The sequence below is a fragment of the Mycteria americana genome, chromosome 21 (assembly GCF_035582795.1).
Source record: "Mycteria americana isolate JAX WOST 10 ecotype Jacksonville Zoo and Gardens chromosome 21, USCA_MyAme_1.0, whole genome shotgun sequence".
Classification (NCBI taxonomy): domain Eukaryota; kingdom Metazoa; phylum Chordata; class Aves; order Ciconiiformes; family Ciconiidae; genus Mycteria; species Mycteria americana.
The window spans coordinates 7,143,106-7,164,771 of record NC_134385.1 but is presented as its reverse complement, the minus strand read 5'-3'; the positions used below and the strand labels follow the sequence as shown (position 1 = coordinate 7,164,771).

Sequence of the window (21,666 nt, the reverse complement as noted above, 5' to 3'; positions counted from 1 at the left end):
AAACTGCAAAAAAATGCTTACTCTTATGAACTGAGGGCGTATAGAACCTTGGAAACGCACACACACGAGTGCTATTAACTTGGTACCTGCATACACCCATTCCTATGAGTATGTCATTTTCCCTATCCTGAGATCATCTCGGACCCTCATCCTCTCTTTCTCTTCACTTCTTTGCTGGCACCAACTTGTACCATTTTTCTCTCCATCCCACACCCTCCCTCTTTGTTGTGAGAGCTCAGATCTTCCCGCCTGACCCTCTCCTGCTTGGATAACTGCAATCTCTTACTTTCTAACCAATTTCTACCTCTCTCCATCCCTGTTCAGCTGCCAAAATTGTCTGTCTGATCAAATCACACTCTTCCTTTCCACTGGCTTCCCCTTACCTGTGTGATCAAGGCACTGTGAAATGCTCTTGTGTGTCCCTTCATCTGCTCTTGGATGTCAGGATTTCTCCCATCTCTCATGCACAGCTCTGCTCGGCCAACAGCCCTGGGCCTATAACACCCACTGGCACTTTTTGCACCAAATGCTATTTGTCCGTTTTGCTTTGTATCTCTTCTGTATAAAATGTATGCTAGCAAGCTCACAGGTTACATCCTCAGACTCTACCCACCTGGGAGGACAGGGTCATGTTCCCCATGTTTATCTTCTCCCCCTCTCAAACCCCATACACTTTGTGCCCTCCCTCTAGAGAATGATTCCAGAGTAGTGCACGCAGGGTTTCATGAATGAACCCCAGTCCCATAAATGAGATGAAGCTGCACATAGGTCCAGGAAAGAGGCAATGCTGCAGACTTGTGGAATGGTCTAACCAGCCCTAAGAAGAGACATGAGGTCTAAAAATGAAACGCCCACTACTGCCATCCTCGACTTTGCCCCCATTTTTGCAAAAGGATGACTGAGACAGGGAGAGGCAAGGTGATCTCGAGTCACAAGTCTCTGGCAGGGCATGGAAGAGATACCCCAAGTGAGGCAGTGTTCCCTTTCTGCTTCTTTGCTCGCAGTGACCTGAACTCACCTTTCCCTGAAGAAGGAAGGAAAATCATGATCTGTCCCACCCCAGGAACCCACTTGCTTGTTGGTCTCAGAGCCTGTAGAACAGCGGCTGCTTCTGTTTATCTACCTGGACTGATCCTAGGATCTACAAGGTGTTATAAGCAAAGTAATTGCTAGAAAAATGCAATTATTAGTAGATTTTTAATTCATTTAGTGCTACAATGGGAGACTGACAAGCCTGGCAGCTGGAGCACTCTTCATTCCCCAAATGAGATGCAGCACAATGCCAGCAAGGCAGGTTTGCCCTAGCCAGGTACCCCAGCCACCTGTGCAAGGCATCAAAGACATTTTCTTGCTTGATACTGTTTATTAAGTCTGTATTTTTCATTATTTGAGCTGAAAGCAAATGGGAATTCTTGTCTTTCTGTAACACAGAGAAGATAAAAGCCATGGTGAGTGGAATAAGAGGCTGGGGAAACCCTATTGGGAATGCTGGGCTCAGGAAGAACACCATTTTCCACTCCAGGACCACAGTCAGCCTCTGCCCCAACATAACCATGTCACACTGGGAAAGCCCATGGGCTGGCTGGCTGGATGCTTACAGGGATCTTTACTTAGGAGGAAAGAAATCCCTGCAGAAAGCTGATCATCCCACACAAGGTCAGAGACGAAACTGGAAATAACATTTTTTAATAACTGGCTGTGGGAAATTAGCATCAAGCTGCATTATGAGTGCCTGCCAGCAGGATGTGTCAAGAAAGCGGGCTGGCTGTACAGGCAAAAATAATTTAGGAAAAATAATAAAGAAAACCAGACAACAACCTAGACTAAATCCTTCTATGTTTGTCAAATTTCCTGGGAAAACAGGAATAAGCTGCAGAATGAACCTAATTTGTCAAGTGAAGTGAGGAGATATTCAGGACAGGAAACATTAACAATTCCCACTGAAGAAGGAATAATTATTAAGACATTTTAAAGGCATAATATAATCAAGCTTAGCAATAGGTGAGTTTGTGTGTCCCCTCTCACAAACAAGAAAATTGAAGTGTATGGAGGAGAATGACTTATCCAAGAGTCGCAGTGAGTCACGAGTCCACCATCCCCAAATCACACTTATCTGCTCTAACCACCACCATTCGCTGTCTCCGGGATATGTTCAGGAGGCCAGGGAACAGTATGTTCAGGAACTACTCAGCACAAACACAGCTGGTATTAAAGGAAAGCCATCTCTAGTGCTGCGAGCTGTAGGCACAGGGGACATCCTGCATTTTGGAGCCAAGGTGGAGGTGGTGCAGGGATGGCCGGTCATCACCGCACCCAAAGCATGAAGAGCACAGGGGCCCACGAGCTGCAAATATTTTTTCATCCAGATGTATCAGGGCTAGGATGATAACTGAGAGTGGGTCCACGCTTAGTTGACTGAAACATACGCAGGATTTAATGGGGTTTTTTGTACCCGCATCTGTAAAGGGAAACCAAAGGAGGCAGCAAAGAGTAGGTTGAATGTGAATGATGCTGATTCACATTGCACAGACCCTTGAGAAATGTTCAGGGAAGGTATCAGCTCACAGGTTGCATGTACTATCATAAAAGCAAGGAAAATATGAAGTGCTTCAAGCCCTGAGCTCTGTCCCAAAGACACAACATTTGGGATCTTGCATGAAGCTCCAGCAGTGGTTATACAACCAGAAGCTGCTCCCAACAGAAATTAATAACCTGTTTTAAAGTTAATAACCCGAGGTTACTTCTATATTATACGAGGTTACTTATACAAGAGCTCTTGGCATGCAGCACCATCTGCTGAGTGGCAGGTTCGGGAACTGGCGCTGTTACAGAGCCGTCCCACACTTTCCCTCCGAAAGGAAATCTGTCAGCTCTCCCAGACACACCGGCTCTTATCTAACACATCTCAGCAGCGGCTCAAAGCAAGCAGATAGGCTGAGGTGTCCAAAGTCGGAGTCAAGCAAGTTACGCCTTTGCTTTGCTGCTCTCTGCACTGACTCTACCTGCAAACTTCTCACTTTCCTCCTCTTCCATGCACTGTCTCCTGCTGTCTACCTTGCTGCTCCTGATCCAAGAAACGATTTCCTGAACAGACCACTGAAAAGAACTGATTTTTCAGTTTGTCTACTCCCTGAGTTACCAGGGGAAAATATTTTTTTTAATTAAACCCAAAATTAAAAGGAAGAAAAAACTCCAAATTTTCATGAAGACATGGGGAGAAAAGAGCATTTGCTTCAAGTTGAATTGAACCTTTTCTTCATATTAGCTTTTAAGTATATTTTAATGTGAGAATGCAACGATTTTCAAAGCAAAAAGTGCATATTCCTTTCATTTGAAAACATTTTTTCTCTAGTTGCTATTTTTCTCCGCTGCTATTCCTGAATGTATCTTTCAAGCAACCTTTCTCACTGCCTGCAAACCTGTCTCTTCAAACAATTTCTTCTTTCATCTTGTCAGCATCAGTAAAATTCACAAATCCATCCTTCCTTAAATTGCCACCCTGTGTCTTGTCTCCTTTGGATTGTTAGCTTTTTAAGCAGAAAACGTGCTTTGCTTGTGCTACGAAAAAAAAAAAGAGAGTGTAAACGTATGGTGCTCAAAAGAGACCTTATGTTCTTTTAACAGGAATGAGAAATGAGGCTTGTCCTTCCCCACGTATGGAGCACGGTGCCTGGGCGCAGTCCCAGTACCCACAAGGACGGATCCTGGTGAGCGTGAGCATCATGACCCTTCAGGCTATACCCAAACCCCAGGGGTATGGACCACCAGAAAGCCAACCTCTTAGAGGGAAATGGAGACTGGCTACTGTGGTGGGAATTCCTGGAGAGCTGCCAGCATCTGATATGACATGTCTTTTTTCATATGAGCATTAACAAAATCAGGGTATGTTCTTCCCTTTTCCCAGCATCCCCAACACAAGCTGGTTAATCATTTTCAGATCTGCCTAGGCAACAGGGCTGTCCCTGGTAGTCTCAAAGCCAGTGGCATGAAAGCTCTCCTCTCCATTTGTTGTAAAGTCCTATCTGAAAAACAAAGAAAAAATTCCACATATAAGAAACACTTTTTTTTTTTTTTAAGGTCCTTTACAGAAGCAGGATAAACACCTGTGCACAAGCTGATGCTTGAATCTTTAAATCATGTTTCAGAGAGCAGCTTGACACATGCAGGACCAGATTTTCAGAAGGCCTGTGCAGCCACAGGGCTGCCCAAATGGAGCACAGCAATGCTTGTTCAGCACTTCTCAAGACAGGGAAAATCCAGCAACCAAACCCCACAAGATGCTCAAATTAACGTCGAGCGGTCAGTCTGGCACCACTAGCCCTAATGAAAATGTTTTAACACCAATTTCTCCCTTCCGTGCAAAGCAGACAGTCTCAGGAAAACCCCTTCCACTTAAAAATGCAAATTACAGGAGTTATTTGCTTATATCTAGGAACAGAGCACAGAGTAAAACATTACTATTTAATAACAGCCTTGCTTCGCAGAGATATATACCCATGTGAGGCACTGCCCTGAGGCTGTGAAGTGAGTTCACCTCCAGGCTTCAAGTAGTTTTGAAGGTAAATGAAGGAGCATCAGCCGTTAGCTCACACTGGTGCACACGGCAGCTGGACGTGCTACAGACATGTGCTTGCTCAGATTCATCCTTTGCTGGTAACGTGCATCCAAATTAGTGTCTTTGGGATAAATGACTCCTTTAAAAATAAACATGGTGAATTCTTAGAACGCATCTAAGCAGCAAAGGAAATCCCCTGAACGAACCGGGTCTGATGCAGCGTTTGGAGTTACACACTGAGAAACTTTGCTTGTTTAACAGAGAGGCTTTCTCTAGGGTAATAAAACTCTCACATTGCTGTGCCAGGGATTTTCCATTAGGTGTGTGTCAGCGGGTGGTGGGAGCTGCAGTTTCTGTGGCCGGTCATAGAAATGGAGTGAGATCACCCCGGAGAAGCCGACCACAGATCCCAGTGAGTCCACAGCAGCAAGAACTGAAGAACTGGGAAGAAGGCTGGGGGAAAGGAGGTTTACATACAGCTAATGGGTCCCCCAAAGGTTTTCTTTTTCCTTATGCATCCACTAATTAGCAGTCACGTTCGACTCTGATAAAACAGTCCCAAGGCTTCTCCATTTTCCTTCAACCCAGGGGAAAGTCTCTCGGCTAGACAGGCTGAAGCAGATGTGCAGCTCCATCGTCTTCCTGCCTGCCTAAGATCCCATAAGCAGCCCTGCAGCATGGAGACAAAGGGCAGCACAACACAGCAGCCTCTCCCCCTCCAGCCCCGGGGCAGAGCTGCTCTCTAGGGAATGCAATGGTCAAACCTCATACAATCCCCCAGTATTTGTCCTGTACTAGGCAGAAGGGGCTTTGCCCAGGCTCAAGGGAACAGTGATTTAAGGTGGGGGTTCAGGACCCCAGTTCAGAAGATCCCTTGACTGGTGAACCTGCAACTCTCTGTTACTTACGGGTGAGGACAAAGAGTGAAGGACCTGGATTCATATCTGAGTCAGACCAAACCGATGACTAGAGCAGCCTGGGTCACACCAGCACTATGAGCATCTTTCTTAAAGTTAAAAGATACACTACATTACATCACCATGGGTTCTTCTTGGTCATGTGTGGATTTGTACACATGACATGGTGTGAAGGGGAGGTATTTTTTAAGGTGTGAATGCAAGGATACTTGGGTCTGCAACCATAAGCTTTTTTTTCCTAAAGAGGGAAAAAATGGAACAGTTTTCTGAAGAGAGCCTTCCTTTTGATGTAGTTTTCATTTTACATGACACTGGTTTGGGGATGTCAGTTAAGGTTAGTGGTCTTTAACCTTCTATATCTTGGTATTGCTTTCTCTACTAGTTGCAATCAACTAGTGCAATAAGCCAACTGATGGGCCCCACAAAATACAGAGAGTTGGCTATGAAATAGAAGAACATATATTGACTGCAACTACCCCTCTACTATCAGATTTCATCATGGTAATGCTAATGCACAGTAAACAGGCAACATTCCCCTGACAAGACCATGATACCATCACAGACCTCACTCTCAAATTAGGTCGATACTAATCTACAGTTTCATGATGTAAGATTTCAGAATGGGCCTGGTGCCTCCAAAGTACCAGAGTGGATTGATGAAGGTGACACAGAGGCACCAAGGAATCACGGCACTTCTGAAGCAGTGCTGGCCAGATTGACCTTCAAAGATCGTTTTCACTGCTCAAAACCACCAAAATATCCCTCAGGACAAGTCCAGTGGATGTTTTTATTAGCTCCTTCAGGAGTACAAACATTGACCTGGCTGCTTAATGGCATGGTTCTCCTGAACACAACCTAATGAGACTGTGCAGCGTCCAGCCTATGCGTGGGATGTTAAACGACTCCCACCTCCTTTGCAGTCAAGTGCATGGGGTGTGCTCATGGGGCGGGGGGTGAACGCTGGTTGCAATGGAGATATATCCAGTCTTATGAAATTTCGGGACTGCAAGTAAAAAGGCCCTGCTGAAATTACATATGGAGTGATTTTAAGACTTGCTCTCTAAGATAAACTTGTTCTTTAAACAGGAGCCCAACAGAAAACTCTGTGGATCCCGTCTACAGTTAATTGTGGAAAAGTCAAGGCAGAACTACACATGTCCCTCCTGCAGTCCCCAAGAAACCAGAGGCACAATACAAAGGGACTACAGGTCCTCTTCTTCACAGGAGACCAAGGGAGGTAGATGCTGAAATGGCTGGGTAACTCAATGGGAGCTGAACACCTCCACCACGCAGGTTCTCTTGACAGCCCCAGTGGCTGTCACATCCTGAACAGTCACATCCTGAGATCGCACCACAGAGGTCGACTCACATCCTTCATGCAAAGGGTGATGAGGCAAGAAACTTAGCCCGAGCACACCCCATGATCCTTGATCCTAAATCCAGGTATGAATGTACCTCAAGGCTCAAGGAATCTGCAAGCTGCTGTTTCCAAAACACTTCCTGGTGGGTAAACACAAGCAAAGCAACTTTCATAGCCAGGGAGGACACATCTTCAAATGAGAGAGACTTTGCAAGGGAAGCCAAGCTGCTCCACACACTCTAAGAGCCTCTGGCGGGTTCATCGGTTTGTTCCTTAAAAATGGGCAATGGGTATGATGAAAGTATAAAAGCTGGCTTTTCTGGTCTTCTCTGAAGGCCAAGAAATATGATTCTAGCTGGCAGGCTGGACAGCAGCAGGGAAAGTAGCACAGCTGGTCCTGGCAGTGCTATAAGCAATGTAGCAATGGGGGAAACACAGCTATAGGATTGGGGAAGCCAGAAGACTGTACAGAGGGAAAAGCAAGTGTTGAAAATGGCAGTGAGAAAGGCAAGCGCTCTAAAGAAATAAAAACTGAGGGGGAGAAGGAGCTAAAAGAGCTGCAGCAAGTTCACCTTTTGTGGGAACACTTGAATTTCTTTATAATCTCCTTCCTTGGTTGAAGTAACAAAGCATGGGATGGCTCCAGAAGATTTGAAACCAACTGCATCCCACTGGAAGGATGGGTTTAGCCAGCAGCAGACCATGTGAAACCAATAAATAAGGGGAAAAATGAGACAAGGAGGAAATTTTTATGGGGAAAAAAAAAAGATGGTGACATAATGTCTTGAGAATGGATGCACTTTTTGTAAAACATTTTCAAGAGATGGCCAGGAAAGGGGTCTGATCCATTTAATATCTTGCACAAAGCACTAGGCACCCTGAGGATTCATCTGCAGGCTTGTTCCTTCACTGCAAGAAAATATCCTCGCAGACACAAGCTGCTGAGGCTGAACAATTCGACATCAGAAACCTTGTGGCAACTAGGCATGGACCAGCAGGTATGCACCGAGCACCTCGGGAGAACAGCCTGTCCTGCCTAACCTCTTAACAGTGCGTATGCCGTGTAATTTAGATATAAAATTTATTTCTGCGACCTGGTGTGTTACATTAGTGCCTGTGCTTGGCATTAAACAGCTACTATATTCTGTCTCACATCCAGAAGGATGGCTGCCTTAAGTCAGTACTACAGGAACTTTAAAATAAAGCATAGCATACGTTCAGGATGACTAATACGTTCCCTGATGCTGGCTTACACAGAACATGTTAGAAAAGTTGCTTTATTTTGTGTCTGTCTAGAAAATGTGAATCCACATCCGTTGTGCTGGGCTCAGGGACACAGACAGCCTCCCCGCGTGAGCACAGGGACATGGAGACACAGCTCATTTCGGTGGGGGCAGTCGGGGAGCAGCCAGAACCGAGCACCCCCGTGTCTCTCCCCAAAAAACCTCCATGGAGCTGCTCTGCATGGGGCAGGGTGATTTTCATTTGCATTAATGCTGAGTCTCTTTAATCACGTCTAGGAAGGAGTCCAAGAGTCCTCCTGAAACGTCTGTAGCTCTGGGACAACCCAGTCGAGGGGAACAGAGGCTTCTTCTGGGCTTTAAGCAATAAAACCCAGTGCTCAGTTAGTCCCATGGGTCCTATCTGCTACAGGAGGGTGATGGCAACGTACCGAACCCATCGTATTTCTCAGTCTGTTGTTTCCCTGCCATTCCCTGGCTCCCTCTCTAAATCACGTCAGGTCATAACCATTAGAGGTTGCCACTACTTTAGCTCTCTGCATTCACCACTCACTACTGACACATATCTAAACCTGAGCTGGGCTCATAGTGCCTACGTCTGGGTGAGAGGTGAGTTGTCCTGAGCAAACAGGCAGGTTTCCTTTCCCAAAGCACTATTTTACTCTTCTGTTAGCTAGTTTGATCATCTGCTAATGACATATTTTAAAATAAAAGCAAACTTCAACCGGTAACAGGAGAAAACCACAACCACTAATTAAAGCCTTTTTCTAACACACAAAAAACAAGACCACCCAATAGCAAGAGCAGAACTGATGAATCCTGCTAGGGATTTCTTACATCTTTTTGGCCCCCTCTGCAACACACAGGAAGGATGATCTTGAAGTACGAACTTTAATTGTCTCCCACAGACATGCTACTTATTAGCTGATTTTTTATTTTTGAAAAGATAAACAGTAGTATTAGACCAGTGCTGAATTACTGAAGAGTACTCTGAATTACCTGGAGCTGAGAATTAAGATATGCATCAAATTTAGATCTTGCATCCATTCTGGTTTGAGCTACTTTGGTTGGGTGGGATTAAAATCATATAAATACAATCCTTCTTTTCTCCCCAACCCAAAACCCAGGCATCAGAAAAGATGTCCCCAAATCCTCCTTATAATGGTAACAACCATTAGGAACATAATTTTCAGGAGAAAGCTCTGGGAAGATTTAGAAGATATGGAGTACACCCCTGTCACATCAGAGACAGCTACAGGACGTGTTTGTGCTCTTCAGCCATCTTCACTCAACCACCCACTCAGAAAAGAGATCGAGGTGCTTGCTAAATTGAAGACAGCTCAAACAAAGGAAATTAATGCAGTCCAGAGTATTTACTGATCTCAAGGGCCAGGTTTTTACAGTGGCTGTGGAAAGTAAGCCAAAATCCAACTTATATCTGGCCTTCTCCTGCTCACCTCCACATGGCACCTTCACTGACTTGCCATCATTGTTATCAGTAGCTCCTATACAATGTGACACAAAGAGAGAAATACAATGAGACACTTACCCTCCTTCAAAGATCTTGATCCTGACTGGCTCCCCTCTTTTGGTTACAAGAGCCTCCTCTTCTGATTTTCCTCTTTTATCCTCTTCCTTCTCAGCTCTAGTTATATCTTTTCGACCTTCATTAGAAAGGAGCGAAGGCAAATGAACCTATCTCCCCAAAAGAGCAAAACAATCATTGATTACATACAAAATCACTCTAAGACAGACACAGACCAAACAGCCTCAGAAAGAGCCACCAGCCTACCGCACATGCTGCTCCTGACAGCTAAGTGCAGTAATTAGGACATTCTCTTAACAAACAGGGCCTCTGCTTCTGGATTTTGAACCCTGCTGGTTATGATACACAGTGATCACTTACAAGTTTTTAAATCTCCCCTTGCATATGGTGGCTCAATATTATCCAGCTCTTGCCAACTGGAAAACTGAGGCATAAAGAGAAGGGTCTTGGCTGGGGTCACTCTGAGCGTGTGGTGGAGCCATGGGTCTCTGTTCCTGAATGCACTGCTCTGTCCTTGGATAATCCTCTCTCTAATATATGCATCTACAAAAGTCTAGTGAGGAGGCATCTGTAGAATTCACATATTTAACCTCAACCTTTGGGTTTTCCCCACATACATACACATTCACACAAATTTGGACATTAGCCTTCTAAACTTGATATAAATCACTTGACAGTCAAAGCTCTCGGGTGATTTCCTTTCACCGAAACCCTGTTGCCAAGGGCACAGTACAGAGAAAGCCACAAAACCAACGGGAGAAAATAATCCTCAACCTCCCCAGATGTTCCCAGGGTGAAATTTGCTGTTTCACTGTTAAACCAGCCACCCCTTGTTTAGACCCAAGTTTAAGTCATGCACTGACATCTCATCTAGCATGTTTAATGTCATTTGTTATAGTATATGGACCTAAACATTAGAGCTGCCTCTCTAGCTCTGTACGATGCAAGGGGAGCTCCCCACACCTGGAATGAAATCTTGGGATGTTGCCCCCCTACAACCTAACACTACAAATAACAGGGGTCTCCAAAGCTCCGAAAGAGGAAAGCAGATTGCCTTTCACCCATGTTACTTTTTACACAAATGCAAGAATATCTTTGAAGTTAAACTGAATTACTCATATCCTCACTTTATATATAATTTATGGGAAAAGACTAAAGGCATTTGAGAGATCAGGGTTATTAGAGGGATTTTGGCCTGAACGTAGCCAACAAACTGGCAGAAGTCTAAAGCAGAGCTGGTCACCCTTAACTCTTTACAGTTGCTGGAAAGAGTGGCAGCTCTCAAGGGTGATTCATCTGCCCTACCTTAGACACTTATCTTAAGGGCAGAATGAATCACCCAAGAGGTGCCTCTTTGTCTCCCATGGTTATACGGGAAGCCAAGAGCAACTAGCTCAAACTAAGACGTGTAAAATTCAGTGGGATGTAACCCAGCCTCCACAGCAGCATGCTGCTGGTATGACCATCGGATTTGCAGAAGAAGGTGGGATGGACTCATTAAAAAGTAGCTTTGCAAAACTGAGGTCAAACATTTCAAATTTGCGCAGTATTTTCAGGAGCTCAGCTTAGAGCATCAAATGCACCTGGGAATGCTCTCTGCCCTTGGCGCCAGCTCGCACAGATTAGCCCATGTCCATACCATCAGACCCACATGCCCTTCCTAGATGCCTCCTGGGAATGGTCCCTGTCCTGTCCTATCTCCCTAAACGTGCCCAGGAATTGCTTGGCAGAGGGCTATCAGCCCAGGACAGAACTGTGTCAGGAACCATTTTAACAATTTAACAGCAGAAACAGTCTCAAGCTGGCGTCTCTGGGCATGGAGACGTCTGTGCTCAGAGGAAATCAGTGGCAGGAGACACACTGAGCACCTTCAAAAAGTAAACCTTGGCCATTATGACTTCACCTCCTTATATGAGCTACACGCTCGTAACAATGCTAATGATAACCTTCCCAGTTCAGTTCCTTATTTACTGAGGAATACAAAACAATTGACTTTCTAGATGTAGCATGAGGTTTATTTATTACAACTTTCAAAAGCACAAAACATAGACAGATGAAAGGCACCAGAGAGAGCCAAAATCATACAGTCACTACTATCCCCTTTTACAATCTCGTTTAATTTACAAAGTGTGTAAGCCCGATACAGTGTAATTAGCCATCCCTACATGCACGCTGGAGCCTACAGTCACTTCAGAATTGATCTGCTCAGTAAATCCCACTGGTAATTTAAAAACCAAGCCAAGTACGTAGATAGTATATACAGTACTACTGCTTGCTGGTAGCTTGCTACATGCATAATTGTACAAAATATTAGAGCTGTTTTACATTTTCTGTTGTGTTGACTGACAACTTATAGTTACATAAAGAAGAAAATATTTAAGGGAAATAGCTAGAGCAGAGTTAACTGAAGGTTGAACTTTCAACCTTTGATTGATGCTACTGCTATGCAGCTCCCGTTAATCGCATCTTCCTGAGTAACCAGCAACGCTACTTCCTAATCTGTGTCAGTCATATGTATTTCAAAAACTAAACTGAGGATTTCATTCCCACTGATGATCTAATCAAAAATTATTTCTCTGCTTGGCGTAAGGTCAATTTATCTCCATTGAAATTAACATAATTTTTGCAAACCCCACTCCTTTAAGCAGCAGGCATTAATATTAGATTTAGGCTACACCATTTTCTAGGTGAAAGAGTTTGGCTGGACAAACTCTTACTTTTGCAAATTGTACCATGACAACCTTAACTTTCACCACCAGTCAGCTTATAGGGTTCTGTCTAAAAGGTTTTTGAGCCTTCTGAGCAAACGCATGCAGTGAAATATGTATTTTGATGACTAAGGGCTGAACCATTCCTGTCTAGAGCTTAACCTTTAACTTCAAGGTATGAGGGTCTCGTATTTCTGAAACACACACTTGGTGTGCATTTTAGCACCATGTCAAAGAGCAAAGCTCAGAGGAGCACAGGCACTTCTATTAGAAAATGAAACCAAGGATGGTAAGACACCGTTCAGACAAAATCCTTTGAAAAAGAGTGCATAAATATCAAGCATTAGTGTGGTTATTGCACTGCACAGGTAATTATCTGCCTCTATGTCCCTAGAAATTCTGTCTTTTGGATTTCTGCAGAAGAATGACGGAAACTCTGAATAGAAATAAAGATTTATTGAATCAAAGTGACTCTACTGTGTATTTTAAGACATATTTATAAGCAGCAGCTGCAGCAGTGATTATGATAAATTTAATATTCAGAGTTCATTTCATGATACAGAAATAAAATGAATAATCCATCAATATAAATTGACTTGCGATGAACATCAAATTGCAAAATCTTTAGAGCAATTCTGTTTGCTAATCTACGTGAACATGATCTGGATTAAAGGGATCTGTATGGAGCAGCATTAACCAAGAGGGGAAAAGTCTGGCCTCAAAATGAGATACAAAACACTAGGCAGTGACCAGAAGTGTCTTAAACACTTCTGTGCCCATATGGCCAATGCCTCTGGTGAGCTCTGCCCCTGCAAAGCCGTTTGCCTTGCCCTCCTTAACTCTAAAGTCCGGTACAAAATATCCTTAGATACTTGGAAAAGCAGGTAGACAGCTAAGGACATTAATTAAATGGACTAAACGACACGGGTGTTTTAACAAGACTCCATGTCTAACCTACTGAGGCACTTTTATAAATGTCACTGCATGCCTTTACACTTCTTTGGGGGCCTAAATACACTTTCAGATCTCCCTTTAATATTTTTAAATACTTTTAAGCATGTCTCTCCATGTTCATTAATGTAAGATCAGTAGATGCACAACCAGAAGAATCCCATTTGCCCAAGGTAATCCTTTTTCGTTTATAACATGCAAAATGTAGGGAATTATAACAGCATTTATTAAAAAAAAGTTGTAAAGCTATTTGAAATATCAAGACAAATGCAAATCAAGTCTAATCCTTTTTGCTTGAGCAGTGGCTGTTCATGGTGCGGTGGTGATTCCTACATGCTCTTTTGGTTACAAGGCAAGTAGAAACTGGAGAAAAGAAATATGGCACATTGCCTTGCAGCAGGCTTGCCTTTTTTTTTTTTTTTATTATAGTGGGGTTTAGCTTCTTCATTCTAAAAGTTTCACTGAGAACAAGTGCTTACCAAACTGAGAGAGGGATGAATAAACTCCTATTAAACTAAGAATAGCAATTCCCCGTCCCTCGTCCCCCTCTTCCCATGTATCCAAATGGATGAGGAGAAATATATAGGATTGCATTACCTCTGTCATTTTTGGCTTCCTGGAGCTGGACGGGACAAGCCTGCCTGCCTCTGGACGTGGAGCAGTAGCCATGGTGTAGGTTTCCTTGCTCACCTTCTGCTTGGACCTCAGGAGGGACAGGGCTGCTTTAGTGGATATACCCGGAAGGTTAGGATTATACAAGCTAATACACCAGCTGGCATACACTGAAGACCGTCGATCAACTTGCTGGATATGATTTGGCTTTATGTAGTTTAAATAGCACCAACTGACATTAGTGGTTGTGTGGAGACTGGGGAACTGAAGTACCTTCTTTGTATCTGTACCTTCCCGAGACTTCATTGCACTATGAGTGACCTCAGACAGAGGTGCGGGGCTTGGAGGGTTTGGTGGAGACTGCTCCACCAGTTCTTTGGAGTCTTCTTTCTTCACAGGTTGCAAAGGTGCCTTGCTGAGGAACTGCTTGCCAGCTGGCTGCTTATACTCTTCCAGTGCCTCAAAACTCGGAGAACCTGAATGGGATTCAGCTTGCTGCAAAGTACTTGGGATTTCCTTTGGCTCTGACTGCTCTAAGGACAAACTAGGTGGTGTTTCAACCTCGACCCTGCCTTGGCTTTCTGCAAGAAAGTGAGATTTATCCTGCTTTTTCCCTTCTTCTATTGCACTGGGTGGCTTCACCACTTCCAACTTCTCTTCTGCTTCAGATACTTCCTCCTCTTTCACTCTCTTCTGCTGTTGTGTTTCCATTGTCAGCTCTAAACTACCAGCTGGAGAGAGCATCCTTTTGCTTCCACCGACTGTTGATGGGCCTCCTTCCAGTCCGAGGACACTGTCTGATGGGGAGGTGAGTGGCATATAGCTTTTTCGTTCTGGTAACGGTAAGGGCACTCTCAGATACGGGCTCTGGAAAATGCTTCTTTGATCCTCTGTGATCATCTGTGCCAGATTGAAGCCTAGTCCATGAACATCGGCACTACAGACCAGCGTACCTTTGGGTTGGCGATCATCAAATTTTGGGAGAACAATAGAAGAGGAACTGCACTGGGATTGAGTGACCAGAATCTGGGAAAGCGTTGTGTACATAGCACTCCCATAGGACGGCATATTTGTCTGTATGCGAACGGGGACAACAAGCGACACCATTGGGTCTGACCGTGTAGGAACAACAAGCTGAGATGTGGATATGGACACCGAAGGACTTGTTGTGCAGGTCAAAGGATGCAACCTACTGTCTGAGCCATATTCTGTGCATGGGGAAAGACTGGAGGTTCCTGCTGCTGGGAATAAACTGGATTTGATCTGTGGTAAATGTCCACCAGCTTCACCTGGCAACTGGAGAGCAAACTGAGACTGAAGAGGAAGAAAAAAGGCTGAAGGGATTGGTGAGGAGCCAGGATAATGCACCGGCAGGAATGAAGGATGCTGCCTGAAGGGCACCTCAGCAGGATGAGACATTAAGGGAGGAGCAATATGAAGCGGGCCTGGGTGGATGAGGGTTTGCGGGAGAGGCAGCGGTGGGGTCTGAAATATGGAAGGAGGAATCTGAGGCATGGTGAACTGAGCAGAGAGGATGTCAGACATGGTGTGTGCAGCAAAGAGCTCTGCAGACTGCCCTGGCTGCGACAGGAGATGCTGGTAGGGAAAGATAGAAACTTGTGGGGACATGAACTGCTTTTCATGCAGTGTTAGCTGTGGTACGGGATGATGAAACACTTGCAGAGCTTCTGTGTATGGCTGGGTATATGCTGGCTGAGGGCTGTCTTTTGGCTGACTCTTTTCACTTGGGTAAGTACCGTGAGAGGGCAAAGGGGATGAAGATGTTGGCTGATGAGGCAAACTTGTTGAAGGAGATTTACTTGAAGAAGGAATTGGATCTTCTGACTCTGGCCGGCCTGTTGGGGCCAAGTCTGGCTCATGCTCTGGGTGTCTAGTGAGGGATGCTTGCCTAACTAGAAAGCATTTCCTTCTCTCCTGTGGAGCCGAGGAAGCTGAGGGGCCGGGGGTTGAGGCAGGAGTGGATGACAAGCTCCCATAGTCAAATGATTTACTGCGCGTCTCTGACATCTGGGAAGGATGTGACACATTCGGTGTCTGCTCAGAAGCAGATCTCCGCATTTCCCTGGAATGATGATGGTGGCTTGGTACCATCAACATATGTGAGCCAACGCCAGGAGGCTTTGGGTGGGATTCAGAGGGCTGGCTGGTTGACTCTGACTTGCTGTGATCTTCACGATCAAATGACACAGAGTGGCTGGAGCCATGGGATACGCTGCTTTCCTGACTTGGGCTTCGGGTGAGAGACACTGATTCAAAACTGGACTCTCCAGAGGACTGAGCCATTTCTGCCAGCCGCAGCCTCTTCTTTTTTGGTGGGAGTTTCTCTGCAGGGAGCTGAGAAAGGGTCTGGCTCCTCTGCGGCCACTGAAATTCCTCTGTTTTCTCTGGCTCTTTTGGAGGAGGCTCTGGCTCCATTTCTGGTCTGTCAGGCTCCTCCGTGACCAGAATCTCTGGGACCTGGATGTTGGGCTGGCGTACCAGCTTGGGCTGCAGGGAGTGAGGCGGTCGGCTGTGCTGGGGTGTTGGCTGAGACGAGTACTGTGACAAGGGTTTCTCTTCTCCTTCCAAGCTGCTCGCCTGCTCGATAGAGTCAGACTTCTCAAAGGAGCTCGTATGCTGGATGACAGAGATCTCCTTTGAGGTTGTTCTTCTCTCTTTGCCCTCCGCACTTGAAGCCGGTTTGGTATTCCTGGAATGAAAGCTGGCACTGACATCAGAAGGTGCAGATTTACCCACATCTGCTGGTGACTTAATGGATTCACGGGTTAAGTTTAAAGCGACATCAGATGATGCCAGGTTTGCAAACTGAGTCCCTGGCCCAGTACTGGAGGAGGGAGCATCAGATAACTCGAAAGCTGGAGGCTCCTCGTCGTCACCGAGACTCTTTTCCTTTCGTCTTTTTCGGAGTGGGGTGAGCTCCAAACTGCTCCCTAGCTTGTAATGCATTATCTGGGGCCACGTGTCAGGATCCGCAACACTTTTCTCAGTCTCTGAAGAGGTATGGGAAGTGGAAGAGCGAGGCTTTGAGACCTGCAGTTCTGAACAGTAGTATTTCTTATGGGCTTCATAATTGTCCCTTTTCTTATACCGAGCACCACATATGTTACACTCGTACATGAACCCTTTAACTTTCGGACCCTTCCTTGACTTTTTGGTAAGATCGCTTTCCTTGGTTTCAGGCTCCTCGGGAGGTTTGGAAACAGTTTCTTTGTTCACAGAGCTAACCTCCTCTGAGACGTATTCTACTCCCAAAGGTAGCTCAATAGCTGGTTGTCGTTTTAGCATTCGAGGATGGGAAGAAAATGCTTGACTGCGGCTTAAGACTTCAGGCTCCATGATGTGATCATCAAATGAATAGCTACCTCTAAAGGTATGTGGGGAGCTTATAGTGCATGCAGCAGAAGGCATTGAGTGGCTTCTTAGGAGAGGCACTGTCTCTGTGGCACTGTGGGATTGCTGAAGTGACAACAGTGATTGTTCAGGCTTAATTTTTTCACTGTGGGATGTCAACACTTTTGATGCATCCAACTGGCTACTGGAACCAGACTTGATATCAAACTGAAACGGTTCTCTATATACACCAGACTTTGGAGATTCAATGCTGCTACGTCTAGATAAAGAGCTTCTTCTAGGCTTAACACTATCTATTTCACTGGTATCTACAACAGCTTCATTAATTGTAATCAGCTTAGTGATGTGTTCAATAACCTGTGTTCTAGGCACAGATAACGGTACCATACTAGGTTTCTCTTCGGTAGACAGGTGCGGAAACCCCTGGGTTGTGTTTGCAGCTAATGCTGCAGTCCTTTGCCCAATTCTACCACATTTCCCAAAAATAATTTCGGCGTAAGATTTTGCATTAGTATTTGGTGGGCTGATCTGCTGCTCTGCACTTTCTGATCTTGAGAAGTAGCCTGACTCGGTACTCCCTTTGCTCCCAGGGCTCAGGAAAGCTTGTTCATCTATGACCTTCTTCCGTTCACTTAAGCGGAGTGCAAGCTTCTGCTTTATAGTATGGGTGTCTTCAGATTTATGGCTCAGAGCATGGTCTGATGATGGCTCCACAAACTGGGTGCTGTCCTCAAGAGACTGAGACATACTGGAATGAGACAATGAACACCGGTCATGGCTGGAGCCTTGGCTCCCTCCACTCAGCAAACTACTGGACAACAGGGTGTGCTTCTGCCTGGGTGAGAGCTCTACTGAGTGGCCTGACATCGCACCCGTTTCCTCCTCCGAATCTGTGCTTTCTCCTTCTGTTGGCTCTTCAAAGTCCTCCCCACCAATCCTTTCCATTTCCAAGCTCGATGGATACATCTCCGCTCCGATCCCTGAGGCCAGCCCAGCTTTTATTCGATGAGCATGAGATTTCCTATGTTTATACAAATTGCTCTTAGTCTTAAAAGAAAAGCCACATGGAATGCAAGGGTATGGCCTCTCACCCGTGTGTGACCTGATATGTTTTTGGAGCACACTTGGCTTCGCACAAGGCCTGCTGCAGTACTGGCAAATATATTTGCCTGGCTTCTGAGGTTTCTTTTCCTTCTTGTGCACTTCCTCAGCTTGTTTTAAGGAAACCTGCGAAGGGCGAGGGATATAGACCTTTTGAACGGACGGCATGTCCTCTCCAGGAATGATAGGTGAATGGGAAGGTAAGAGCTGGCCGTGGTGAGAGTGAAGCCCAGGTGATGAAAAGGAGCCAGAGGGACCTGGTCTTACTGGATCAACTAGCTGCCATGTGGGACCTTCAAGGACATGCTCTGGTTTCCCAGGAGACATAAATGCTGGTGACAGTGCGTGCTGCTGAAGCTGCGAAACGTGGGGAGGATGTTCAAAAGAGGAAGGCTTAGGTTGCTTCTGATGTACAGTCTTCTCCTGAGACTCTTCTCTTGGAATCGGCAAAGAACCAGAAAAGTGCTGCTGCGATATGATATCTCGGAGAGGGGTTCCTTGCGAAGAAGCAGAGCTGCCCTGGTATGTAGCTGCGGATGAAATACTGGCTTGGAAAGCCTCTCCTTTGGGAAGCCTCTTTCTTGGACTTTCCTCAGCCTTTTTTGTGCTCTTCTGGCTTTGTTCAGGATCCATGACCTTAAAAGGGTCTTCGAATGCTATTTCGGGAAGGTTTTGGCAGGCTTCATTTACGAATAATAAAGGTCTCTTCTGTAGATTCCCTGTTTTGCCTGCATTTGCTACGAAGCCGGAGCCGCCAGGAGATGGTTGTTGATTTAAGATTTTACTAAAGTGTCACTAGTTGCTATTTGATTAAAAAAAAAAAATGTTTCAAGGTCAATAAAGTTCACATTGGTAACACATGACAAACTACTTCAAAGAGAGAAAACTTTCCAAAACTTTTAGTCCAAATATTTTCCTTGTGAACTTGGTTAAGGCTTTAAACCTTGCCATTTTATTTCAGTTGACAGTGGCAAGCCTTCAAAGTCAAGATGCAACCCACAATGTGTCTCTTGTTTGTTATGCAAACCTTTGAAAACTTGAGACTTTAGTGCTCATCTCATAATGATCTTTTTTTCCTGTGCAAGGAAAATAACACTGAACGGTGTATGTCCCCCTGTGTCTTTCTTCTGTTCCACTTTTGAGTTCAAAAGCCTTGGAAAAGTATTTCCCACATTTCTGTAATTACATCCAAAAGAAAACAAACAGAAAAAATTACTTCAGTATTTGTATTTAAGTAATTAAATGCTGCTACTTTTATAGAGGATGACAGTAAATATTTTGCACAAAAGAAATTCAGAATAACTGATTGAATGTCTACCATTCATGAGACCTTCCTTTTAATGGTAATCTAAATATAAATTGTACTAAGTCAAACCTCAGGGACTCATGCTCAATTTAATGCACACATAACCTGGCTCTGTAGCAGTAACCAAAGACAGTAACTTGAAACACAGATAGTTTTGAAAAATGTATTGAAATAGTTTCAAACTTGAATTCCTTCTAATCTCCTGCAAACATTTATGGTTTTACAATTTTTATAATTATATTTCTCTTCTAAACAGACTACACAGTAAAGCTGACTAAATACAAAGCACTGCCTAATGTAGCACATACATTCACTGACAAATAAAAAGCAAATCTTTTCTGCATAAAATCCACTCTTAAGCTTCCAATAATCTTCAGTGTCACTTACAACAATAGCAGGTAAAGAGAAAGCACACACACTCTTACTGAAATGTTGCCTCTTTAATTTCCTGCCTTTTGCTACCAAACAATGGTGCAAATCCAACTTCTATAGCATGCACATATTTCATACAGGCAGGATGTCGAAATTGGCTGTCTATAAAGGGGAACCCTTCTTACAATGAATTTGAATGGGAGGCTCTATTAAACCTACCACCCTTGTCAGCAAATACAGCTATTAATGAGACACTCAGGCAGGAAATACTCTAATTCCACTGAAATGAGACAGCATTGCCAAGGGATGGAATAGAAAATGGGTGGGAGATTCCTAAGGAAAATAAGGATGGCGCTTTTTAAGTGAAGCAAATTGATACATGTAATTTACAATGAGAAAAGAAATATCTTCCTTCTTTACAAAGCTATTATCTGCCTTAGGGTGCAGTGTCTTGCTATGACAGAATTGCATTGGTTTAATTATGGGAAATTGCTCAAAGCCCTGCTGCTTTGATCCTGCCCCATGCAGGGGGAGGGTGTGTGGATAGGGCTGAAGTATAAACCTGGCAAAACAGGGAAGCACAGAAGAGATTTTAGCTGCACAATGGCCCAGCTTCATCTTGAGGAGCAACAGTGAAAAGCCAGCAGAAGAGGTTGGTTGTGTTCAACATGAAGTCCTCGAAGTTATTACCCACTCCTTATTCATTCCTACAACCCTGTGGACGCTCCACATTCAATGAGCAAAGAGAGGCGTGGAGTGTAAGGTTTAATTTAGCAGAGTCTAAAGATATGATAACGCCCTAGGACACATCATGACCAACTAGACTTTACAAAAGTGGTTAAAAACTGGCTATTCTTTGAACAGGTTGGATTTCACCTAACCTTAGATGGCCCAAAGTCAGGGTTCAAGTCCTTAGACACACCTCCCTATACTATCACTGAGAGAGGCAGGTGCCAATGAGGGACCCAACGGGGGCAATGCATCCTGCAGTAAGGTCTCAGTTCAGTGAGACTGATTGCCCTAAGATGTCATCTCTTATTGATTAAATTAGTGGCTTACTTGGCCAGCTGTGACACCCACATCTTAGGTCAATGTACAGAAAATCAATCCTATCCTTAAACTTCACCTTCCTTTTCCCTAGATACAGGTTCTGCTCCCCTCCAGCATGAGCTTTGCATCTTCCCAGGTCCTGCAGAGCACCTGCACTTGCCCCAACTTGCTAAGCAAGGTGCCTCATGTTTATGGGTTCATTGCTATGAGGAGTAATTAATTACATTTTGAAACCCCTTTTTAGAGAGTGATGGCTCCTCAATGCTGACTAACACCAATCATGGTCTGGGCTAGACTTAGAGCACTGTACTTAAAGCACAGGACTTAGTCAAGATCGAATATAGTTATTGAGCTGATTTATCATGTTGATTTTTGCCCAAGAGGCTGTTCTTTGCCCCACTCATGACACACAGAGCACATTAGCTTGGTAAAAATGGAATTAAGGAGAGACTTTTTCAGCAAGCGCAAAGTGAACACTGCCTCCCACAAGCTCAAGCATTCACATTTAAGAACTGCCAACTCAAGAATGCCTGAAAAACATTTTAATACTGTATTTTCTCCTATAGACTCCATAT

At 44.6% G+C, this 21,666-nt stretch overlaps 1 protein-coding gene across 8 annotated transcripts in view; it reads right to left on the bottom strand.

Moving 5' to 3' along the window:
- HIVEP3 (HIVEP zinc finger 3) overlaps positions 1-21,666 on the bottom strand; it is a 275,758-nt gene that overhangs the window by 53,121 nt on the left and 200,971 nt on the right. For 7 of the 8 annotated variants that reach the window (XM_075522545.1, XM_075522548.1, XM_075522544.1 and 4 more), the window contains 2 exons: positions 13,876-19,539; positions 9,623-9,768 (listed from right to left, as the gene is read on the bottom strand). In XM_075522545.1, the coding sequence (XP_075378660.1) occupies positions 9,623-9,768; positions 13,876-18,996 (5,267 nt within the window). In that variant the 5' untranslated portion in view covers positions 18,997-19,539. The remainder of the gene's footprint in view (positions 1-9,622; positions 9,769-13,875; positions 19,540-21,666) is intronic. The other variant, XM_075522547.1, reaches the window with a different exon arrangement.